Genomic DNA, 11,155 nt, shown 5'->3' on the forward strand with positions numbered 1-11,155 from the left:
GGCTTATTCAATTTTCATGTCCCTCGGAGTTCTTCTGTGAAAGTAAAAGAAACAACGGATTCTGCCACATTGGGGCAGGAGATTAAAATGAAGGAATTATCCAGCGTGTGTTTATCCGATGCTCCTTCCCCAGGGCATCAGATGCTACCCACGCATACTTATTCAAGGGAACTTTCAGTATCAGTGGCACTTCCCCTACTGTGGGGAGGTCCACCAAAACTGGCTGACCAGTGTAGTGCGCTGGATTCTTAGAATCATCTGGCCCCCATGATGCAGGGATGATGCTAGGAGCTTTTGGGCAAAAGGCAGTGATTTTGGGGCACCCATTCACCCCCCATCTATCATTTACAGTTATGACAGCTTTCCATAATCAAACATCCCAATTCCCTTCATGTGGTTTCAGGAGTCGCTTAAGGAGACCATTGGTTCTTTCTACAATCCCGTTAGCTTGAGGGTAGTAAGGAGTGTGAAAGGTCCATTTAATTCCCTCATCCTTTGCCCAATCTTGCACAACTTTAGCAGTGAAGTGAGAACGATTATCAGATTGAATCTCTTGTGGTTTTGGAAAAGTTCCAAACCATCCCTGCAAAGCCTTAACAGTGTTGTCACCAGTGGCTCTGTTAAAAGCATCAGCCTGAACTAACCCGGACACAATTTCTACCCCTACCAGCACAAAGTGTTTACCTCTTGACTGTTTGAAAGGGCCGATATAATCGACTTGCCATGCGTCCCAAAGTCCTTTGCCTGTTCTTAAATGCAAAGGGTCATCTTTCAGAGGGTGTCTTTCCAGCCGTTTGCGGCATTGCTCACAGGCTGATATACATGTTTTGCACATTTCTCTGGTAACAGGCCACCCACGGGCAAAAGCTTCTTTATACAAATCCTTTACACCTGTGTGTTGTCTTTTTACATGCAGCCACTCTAATAAGTGATCCCAGTCATCTGTAGCAAGTTCCTCCTTTAGAAGACTTATTCTTGCTAGTTCATCAACTGCATTGTTCAGGTTACCAGCTAAATCTCCATTTGTTTGATGTGAAGCCAACCATCCTACAGCAAAATTTCCTTGGGTTGCAATACTTAAAATTTCTTGCCATTTTTCCTTCTGCCACACTGGAATCCTATTTACTTCCCAATCATTTTGTTGCCAAAAAGAGAGCCACTCTGTGCATCCCTTAAACACAGCATAGGAGTCAGTGTAAATATAAACTACAGAGGTATTCTGTGCCTCACGTTTGAAAACGCTCGAAACAGCTATTAATTCACCCACTTGAGCACTACCTTCTCCTTCAGTAACTATTTGTTCACCTGAGGAAGTGTGGAGAGCTACTGCCCGGTACTTCCATACCTTCCCTTCTCGCTTGGCAGAAGCATCAGTGAACCAAGAGTTTGTTGATTTTTTGGGGGAGAAAGGAGGGGCTACCTTAATTACAGAAACAGGTTTTTCGTGGCCATCAGCCAAGCTCTCGGTTTCTTGTATGGCCAGATTTTTTATAACTCCTTCAGTTATTGAAAAGATGTTACAGTAATGTTCAATCTGGGCATACCATTTTCTTACTGAAGCCCTCTGTGCCACCCCGTCGGGGGGGGAGTCCCAGTAGTAACTGTTTTTATAACTTTAAAAGGGCCTCTCAGCACTATGGGTTGTTGTGTAATTTTCTCCACTTCTATGAGAGCTATGCTAACCACAAACAGTCCTTTTTCCCAGGTGGTGTATCTCTTCTCAGCATCTTTAAAACCACGGGAGAAAAACCCAACAGGTCTTGTAGGGACCTCTGGACCCCGTTGCCATATGTGAACTGACAGCGCTGAAGCAGCAAACCCCCATTCTACTTGGAAAGGATCTGTGGGATGTATGGGGCCCAGTGCTTGATAGGCTATTGCTTCAAAGATTAATAATTGCAATGCCTCTTCTTGGGAAGGGGTCCATTCCCATTGCATCCCTTTTCTTAACAAATCATAAAGGGGTCTGGCAATTATTGAAAAATCTGGGATGTGTTTTCTCCAAAACACTAACAAGCCTAAAGCTTGTTGAAGTTCTTTCTTGGATTCAGGCATTTTAATCTGATCTAGAGTGGTTAGGGTATCAGGTGGGATACATGTCATACCTCCCTTCCACCAGATTCCCAAAAACTTCACTTCTTGTGATGGTTTCTGAATTTTTTCTGAGGGGATTTTTAGGTCAAGGCTTTCCAGGTGAGATATTATTTTTTGCTGAACCTCCCCCACTACTTCCTTTTCCTTTCCCCCCACAAGAATGTCATCGATGTATTGATAAACAGCTATATCCTCAAGCTTGGATATATTTTCTAATTCTTGTGCCAAAGCATGGTGAGCTAAACTGGGAGAGTGTTTGTACCCTTGTAGTAATCTGGTGAAGGTGTATTGCTGACCGTCCCAAGTAAAAGCAAAACGGTCCATGTCCTCTGGCTGTATAGGTATCATAAAGAACATGTCTTTGACATCTATAGTTGCCATGAATGGGTGAGCTTTTTCTTGAATTGATATTATTAATTCAGCTAAATTTGGAACCGCTGCAGTGAGGGGATCTGTGTTGGCATTTAGCCTGTGAAAGTCAATGGTAAGTCTCCACTTTCCATTAGGTTTCTGCACTGGCCACATTGGAGAGTTAAAAGGGGAATGAGTGTTAACTATTACCCCTTGATCTCGTAAATCCTGAATTACAGTTTTGATACCTTCCTTGGCACCAGAAGGGAGAGGATGTTGTTTAACATTAGTGATTTTGCTGTACGGCAGGGAAGGTGCTACTTGGAGCAAGTTAATGTTAAGACGTGATGTGCCAAAAGACCACAATAGGCCGTCCTGATCTTCCCACTGCCTTCCAGCCAAAACATCCATGCCCAACAAATCATTTGGGATATCTCCAAGCACTACTTTGATAGTTAATTGTTCTTCCTCTCCAGGTAATAAAATTTTTACAAAAGCTATTCTCATAGCTTCTGAAGTTCCCAAAGCATTCAGGACACAATATCTTTTCTTTATTGGAACAATTCCACATTTTTGGGCAGTTGCATTTGTTAATGCAGAAATTTGGGCTCCAGTGTCTATTACAAAAGTGACCAGTGTTCGCTTGGGACCAACTATTGCTGTTATTAATAAATCTCCAGTTTGTTGATTGCGGGTGAGCTGTCTAAGATATATCCAATTGCCCCCCCCATCTCTATGCTCACCTTCAATTAGAGACGGGGGTTCAAGTTTCCCTGCTTCTGAAAATGCTTCAATTCCATTGCTAAACTTTGGGGTTGTTTCTGCTCCCTATCCAGAGCTTGTGAGTGATTTTGCTTTGACCCACTGCTCAGAAACTGTGATTGTTTCTGCTCACTGTCCAGAACCTGTGAATGTTGTTGCTTTGGCCCACTACCCAGATACTGTGCATAAGGCTGTGTTGGCTCACTGCCTGGAGTAGGTTGAGGGGAAGGTGGAGCGCTTGGTACAATGGGGCTGGAATCCTGACACCGATAAACCAGTTTACTTAATTTTTCAAATGGTAGGTTATCCATTAACCCCTTTGGTATCCCCTTTTTCAGCCCCAAGTTCCACCAATACTGTCGGCTAGAAATTTGCCTACCCTTTTCTGGTTTTATGTTGGGAGGGGCAATGTGCCTAACACCCTTTGTTCTTTCTAGCTTTTCCTCTGGGGTTTTTACAGGACCATATTTTCTGTTATAGTTTAGTAACTCTTCTGCAACTTCACTCCATGTCCAAATTTTGTGATTTCCAGCAGCTAAATTGAGTTGTGAGTTCGTATGTGGTGAAGGATTCGTGTACGGCGAAAACCCAGGATCAACAGATCTACTTTTATTATTTGGATTTTCCAGGAGCCTGTCCAGTCGTTCTATTTGGCTTATGGCAGCTATCGTTTTCTGGAGAAGGATAGCGGTGGGTTTAAGCAATTCTGGAAGGCCACAAATTAAAGGGGTCATAATTTCAGCCTTCACGGGTAACAACATTGGTGATTCAGAAGCAACAATTAATTTTCTTTCATGAATCAGTTGTAGACAAGCTGCCTTATGAATGTTTTCTAGAATTTGGTCTGGGGAGCCGGTTAGAGCTACAGGATCTCCCCTTTCCAGGGGGTTAAGTCCCCCTGCCCAATATGCAGCTCGCTGGGTTAGGGACCGTGGGTTGCGTGTATCTCCTGTTGTTAAGAAAACACCATGTCCCCAATAACCACTTGCTTCTTGTTCTGTTAATCGAATTTGATCTCCCCCTGTGAGAGACACTCGAAATACGTATTCTGTCTCTGACTCGTGAGGGAGACGCCAGTACTCCTTTTTCAACTTAGCCAATTCAGTAGCAGTGTACAGGATTTCTTTAGTGGTTATATGCAGATCAAGATCTTCATCATTGATATAATTATATTCTGTTTTAATCAAAGGTCGCATTTGTGAGCAACAGTTTTCACCACAATTTTTTACCAAATGTAATTCTGCTTGAGAATATATGTGATTTATCTGAGGAGTTTCTTTTTCCAATGACTCCTTAAAGGAGCCAGCATACTGTGAATTTTTGGCACACTTCTCACTCAGAGCAGTTCGTGACAAATGATTTTCATTTTGTAAACTTTCAACTAAATTTTGTAGGGATTCAATAATTGCATTTTCTTCGTGCCTTTGTCTTGTGCGAGCCTCTACAGCTGATGTAAGGCAAGCTCCCAATACAGAACAAATTATGGTTTTATTTCGGCCAAATTTTAACTTTGACTCATGTTTCAGGGAGCAAATTCTATCAGTTACATTTTCCAGGTTGAACCAATTATTTTGAGCCCATTCTTCCCCGGATGGGGAGGGCTTAGCATTGTGCTTTGTTAACAAAGCAATGAATGCAGCTTTATCTTTTATACTAGAGTTTTCAGAGTGTTCACTCATCTTTGTGTGTGAAGGGCCCAGTACCAGTACAGGGAGGTAAGACTTAAGTTACGCACAAATGCAGCCTTTGCCACGTCACCCTTTGCCTCCCTGTATGGATGAAGAGACCAAATCTGCTTAGGAGGCACCCCTTTATGTTAAAATTCAGGTTGTCTCTCCGCTACACCAAGTAGTCAGCATATAAAAAACCAGTAAGTCCCACCTTTTGTACTCAAAGATCCCGTGTAAAACTCTGAAGACAGAGCCCTCAAATGAGTGTAGGGGTGCTTTTCACCTGGGCGTGTGCAGTTTGCGAGAAATTTGAGTCGCCTCCCTTGCTTTCTAGGCACTGCTCACCAGCGTGGCAGGCTAAGGGCGGCTGAAGCGAAACGTCTTTCCCCTGATACGGACTGCACGACAAATCTGCGACCCCTTCTGTCTCTCAGAATCCTGTCCGTGACGCCAATTTATGTCACGATCCGCAAGGGGGCATTCGTGATGTGGTTCTTTTAGTCGGTCTTAGAGTACAAAAGATTATCAGCAAACCAAGGACTTAAACAACAAAACACACTTTATTGAGTGCTCATCAGCACTAATATGCAATAGAGAGAAATGAGGAGAAAGCAAAGCATAAGGAAAAGAGAGTAAGGGGATTATAGCTACCAACGTCGAAGTCCACTCAGCCATCCAACGACGCAGAGTCTTCTGTCCGTTGGGGAGATCTCAAAGGAAGGTAAGTTTGGGGTATAATTTTATAGTCTTTTGCAAAGCAAGGGGCGCAGGGCCAAAACCAGATGAGACTGATGATCATTGTGATAAATTCCATTGCGTGGGGAGCAGGTGTAGGGTACAGAGCGATCCATGTCTTGCAAGTCTTTGCTCACCAGCAGGAACGAGGGCAAGGTGTTGTGGAAAACCCATTGCACAGGGTACCACACACAAACCTCTGCTCACCAGCAGGAATGAGAGCCATGAGTAGTGGAAAACCCGTTGTGCAGGTTACCAAGCCTCTGCTCACCAGCAGGAATGAGAGCAGTGTACCATGCAACCACCTGCAAACAATCACTTAGCAAACAGCCATCTCAGCTAGGCCCAAACCCCCAAACCAAGTCCCTTGTGATATTCAGGGTCTCAGTCTCTGTCCTTGAGACGGTTGTGAGACAGATGAGGGAATCTTCGGACCGTCTCTTACAGGGTAGGGGCAGAAATGAGCTCTTCGTGGTAACTCGCCTCTGCTCCTGAGCCTTGGCCCTGTTCCCCCAGCACTGCAATGCTTCCGCCTCTCTGTGGCAGAGCAGTACATGAGCATTTTTTCCAAGCTTGCCAAAGACTCCAGCCTTGTCCTGTTGCCTGACAACACTGGTGATGTCACCATGGTCGCACAGGTCAGTGTGGTTGGAGGGACCCTGTCTCTTGCCTGGTGAAAGTGAAGGTGACAGCCTGGTGAAGTCTGGCCTTTGTGGAGCAGGTGGTTGTGCTGGGAAAGGGGAGATAAGGAGGAATTTGATCTGGCAAATGCATTCAAAATAGAAGCTATGGGCTGGGAAAGCTACTTCACAGCATCCTTTGGAAATGAGGGTTCCTGCTGTGGCAATCCCTGGCTTGGAGACCAGCCTGACCTGACTTGTGGCTGAAGGAGCAAAGACCATTTTCTCTGTGCCAGAATAACCTGACGAAAATATGAATCAAGCACTAACTTTCTCAGTGTCTCTTTGGGGTGAAAGTTTGCCTCTTCCCTGTCTATCCCTGTGCCTTGAACAGGGCTGAATGTGGAGCAGAGGATCAGGTCAGCTCCTGAAGCCACTGTCTTGTGGCCCTGCCTGCCCTACCCCAATCCTACTACACATTCAGTCTTAGAATAGAATAGAGTAATACAGTTGGAAGGGACCAACAGTGATTATCTGGTTCAACTGTCTGAGCAGTTCAGGACTGACCACAAGTTAAAACATGTTATTAAGGGCATTGATCAAATGCCTCTTAAACACTGTCAGTTTGAGGTATAGACTACCTCTCTAGGAAGCCCATTCCAGTGTTCGGCCATGTTGTCTATAAAGAAATGCTTCCTAATGGCAAGTCCAAACCTCCCCTGGTGCAGCTGTGAACCATTCCCACTTGTCACTGGATACACAGGAGATCTCAGCACCTCCTTCTCCACTTCCCCTCCTCAGGGAACTGCAGAGAGACATGAGGTCACCCCTCAGCCTCCTTTTCTTCAAACTAAACAAACCCAGAGTCCTAAGCCACTCCTCACAGGACATGCCTTCCAGCCCTTTCATGAGCTTGCTTGCCCTCCTCTGAATGCATTCAATGACCTTCACATCCTTCTTAAATGATGAGGCTGAGAACTGCACACAGCACTCAAGGTGGAGCTGTACCAGCACTGAATACAGTGAGATAATCACCTTTTGACTGGCTGTTTCTATTGTGTTTGATGCACCCAAGAACACAGTTTGCGCTCATGGCTGCCAGGGGTCACTGCTGACTCATAATGAAACTGCTGCCAACCAGTACCCCCAGATCCCTTTCTGCAGGGCTGCTATCCAGACACTCAACTCACAATTTATACTTGTGCCCAGTGTTTCTCTGGCCCAGGTACAGAATCTGGCATTTTGACTTGTCAAATTTCATTCTATTAATAGTAGTACAATTCTCCAATCTATCCAGATTGCGGATCGTGACACCTGGCCGACTTAGCAACAAAACCATACTTTCCTTAACATCCAAAATTTTCAAAAGCTGTTGTAACAGGCCTGAAGGAGGAAAAGGGGGTGAAAGGCTGGGGAAAATCATCCTCCCCTGTTCCCCCCACAGGCTGGGTATGACTATTAAAAATTCCCAGAAGTAGCACCCAAGACCAGGGTAGGAGAGCAACACTGAATATACATCCCAATTTACCTTCATTGCCCTTGACATTATCACATTCTGTTGGTTTTGCATGGCCTGGTTTTCGGTAGGAGGTGCACGGAGGTGCCTTCTGTGAGAAGCTCCTAGAAGCACCATGTTTGGCAGAGCCAATCCCTGATGGCTCTGAAGATGGACATGCTGCTGGCCAAAGATGGGGCAATGAGAGATGATGGTAACTCCTCAGTGATAATATATTTAAGAAGAAAATCAAAACAAAGTGGGGTGCAGTTTTAATTCTGTCTTGGTTTGGAGACAATTTTAGGAGGAAATGCCCTGAAATGAACATTTCATCTAAAGAAAATGGGTTCCGGCACTCCCTTCCCACCAATAGGAAAGGAATTTCTTGGATGAAAGTGAAAAAAACTGTTTACTTAGCAAACAAAGTGCCCGCAGGCATGGGGAAAATTAAATAATTGTTAGATATTGAACCTCCTTGCTGCAGAAAAAGCTGGTGGATTTAGAGTTCTTTCTTTAGTTGGCCCAGCTTCTCCTGAGGTCCGGAGCCAGAATGCAGTGTCCCGTGGCTAATGGAAAACCACTCAGACTATTCACTGAGTCCTCATAAAGGTATAGGGAACGTCATTTATTTCTATCTTTAGCACACTTTTATAGGGTCCTACAGGGTTTGCGCAGCTTAACAAGCTACTATTGGTTAATACATACTGTTTTACATTCTTTTCCATGTACACAATGCAATTGTTTTTCTTTATTCTCGCTGTTCCAGGAGAGTTTCAAGGACACTGCCTTTAGAATTGTTGCCTGGATAGAAAGCTGGGTTGTGCAGACAGGCTTTTACTAAAATATCATGCTTTTGCTCTGTAAAAATGTTTTACTACAATTCCCCTTTTTCTTTTTGCACAACCCAGGCTTTGGACGGGATTCGTTTCAGACCTTTACTGATACAGAATAACATACAGCTCACAATAACTATCTCTATTAATACTATAACAAGAATTCATCTCCCTTCCAGTATAAGAGATTTTAACTACTTAGTAATGCATTAACTGGTTAACCAACTTCTAATGGGGTCATCAACTTCTTTCAGGGTATGTAACCTGTTTTGAAGCTGTTTTAGTTGTTCATGGATAGAGATTGAGTGGTTAGAAAGATTAATACAACACATTTTTTCAAATATTAAAACAGGGAATAACTGAAGAAAATTGGTAGAGACACGACATTATGATGATAACATAAAACTTCTGTTGACAAAATGTCTGTATAGTTTTCAGACATAACTGTGTCCTGGCAGCTCCACTTCTGATCTTGTTTGGAATACTAAGACTGTATGGTGACTTCTCCGTTCACTGGGTCTCATGTTTTCAGAGACAGACGGTCTGGTCAGACAAACAGGTGACCTTTTTGAACCTGTCAACAAAACATAGGCACTTCCCTCCTTGAAGATAATGAATCATTTTGGCTTAGCTGTGGTACACTTAATTGTGAATTCAGATTATATGATCTTTTCTAAATATTTGATGTAAATATTTCATTATTCAAAATGAATTGTGGTCTAAATTTCTAATGCGCATATTATATTAATCAAATGCTTTCAGGGTATCAATTCCTTTTGTTTATAAAAAAGAGATTTGCTTTTATAATGCATATTAATATCAACACAAAACCATACACATAATGAATGAAAAACCTACAGCAGTCAGAAATCAGTCAGATAATAAACATTATTAATAATATATGTGATATGGAATTACTATTAATTACTAAAACACTGCACCAGCATCCCATAGTCTGCAAACAAACAACAATATCAGTGAAGGATTGGATAACCACCTCCGGAAATGATTCTCCATGCCCACTTCAAAATTGATCCAGCTGTCATATTAATAGGGTCAAATTGCCAAGTCAAAAGTGACTCAAATACAGATTTGGTGCAGAAAACATCTGGATCTGTTGGCAAACATTCTATCCAGGTAAAGTCAAGGCTTGGGCAGGGCCATAGGCTTTAAACTGCAAAGATGTCTCTTAACTCATTTTCAAAACAAGGTTCTTAATAATAGCGGCTATGAGATGCTTAAAGCACAGCAAACTGTTGAAGTGCATTTGTATAAAGCAAATGATCAGAAGTCTTCGGTAACAGACCAATTAAACCATTTAGCAGTTGGTTTAATCTGAAGTTTCTCTCGTAACAGCTGACTTTTAGCAATGATACATTTTCTTGGAATTCTGGAATCACTGAAAAATAATAAAGCTACACTGGATTAGGCAAAAGCAAGTCTTCTAAAACAAGGAAAGGAGTAAAAAACAAGAAAACTCTGTAGCTTGTTTACCAAGATGCATCTGTAGTCAGAAAACAAAAAGATCTCAAATGACATGTGTCTAAAAGTGTTCATCAGTGTTCTATCACAGCTGTTTCAGTCGTAGTCATCTTCATCTCTCTAGGAAAATAACTATACTTTGCAGTTTATACTATGGTCTTTTAACAAAACATGAGACAATTTAAATTAAACAATATTCAAACCTGGTAGAAATTAATTATGACAGAAGGAAATAACAAAACTTAACCTTAAAAGAATACCAAAGTTACAAAACTTAAAAACACTCAGACTTAAACATAGTGAAACTTAACTTCGCTTAATTCTATTAACACTTAATCTATATCAAATAAAAGCATAATTCAATCTCACTCTATTATTACAAAAAGGGAAACTGAAAGTTTGGTATATACCTTTTGAACACAATATAACAGCAACATGGATTCACTATAGAGATTATAAGGATGCAACAAATACATCACAATTCCATGTCATCTGGCTTTGAGAATAACTCACAATAACGGCAGATGTTACTGAAAATACTTATTCGTAGCAGGAATTTGCTTGGTATATGCTTAAGTTGGTTAGGATTTTAAAGTGCAGTTTTACTAGAGAAAAACCACAACAACACAGGATTTGGCAAGTTGCCATTCAGCTTTTGTAGCTCATTTCAGGAACATTAAGTCAAATTCTTAAAATAAAATCCAAAATCCAAATTGGTATATATGCAGTTATATGTGTTTTATATAACAAAAGGACTCACATTGAAATTACCTTATTAAAATTGTGGAAAAAACAAGCAAATGGGTAATATATGGTTAACTTAACTTTGTCTTGTACAGAGAAGTTCTCCTAGTGTCCTGGGGTAATTATTTTTTAAACCATGAATATCTTCTGTAGATAACATTAATTGGAAGGTCATTTTATTAGTAGCTGTAAATCATTCAATATTTTAACATTAGGTTTTAAAACTAATTATTGCAAGGTAACTTTTTACTTCTGTTAATATTCACCCTAAACATTTCTAAAGAGGGGTTTTTCAAATTTTCTAAAAGGATCACAATAATTTCTCCAGTAAAATTCTCTAAAACTGCAAGAACTCATAATTACTTAAAA

General features: G+C 41.6%; 1 protein-coding gene across 1 annotated transcript; it reads right to left on the bottom strand.

Moving 5' to 3' along the window:
- Positions 1 to 3,194: 3,194 nt before the first annotated feature.
- Positions 3,195 to 4,403, bottom strand: LOC148183423 (uncharacterized). Its single transcript, XM_088061472.1, has 2 exons — positions 3,815 to 4,403; positions 3,195 to 3,742 (listed from the first exon to the last, which is right to left on the bottom strand). Exons 1-2 carry the CDS (start codon positions 4,401 to 4,403, stop codon positions 3,195 to 3,197), a joined length of 1,137 nt encoding a protein of 378 aa, XP_087917598.1.
- Between the last annotated feature and the right edge of the window lie 6,752 nt (positions 4,404 to 11,155).

This window comes from Pseudopodoces humilis, chromosome 12 (genome assembly GCF_049639895.1).
Source record: "Pseudopodoces humilis isolate 2021_Gansu_Grassland_sample_001 chromosome 12, ASM4963989v1, whole genome shotgun sequence".
NCBI classification, from domain to species: Eukaryota; Metazoa; Chordata; class Aves; order Passeriformes; family Paridae; genus Pseudopodoces; species Pseudopodoces humilis.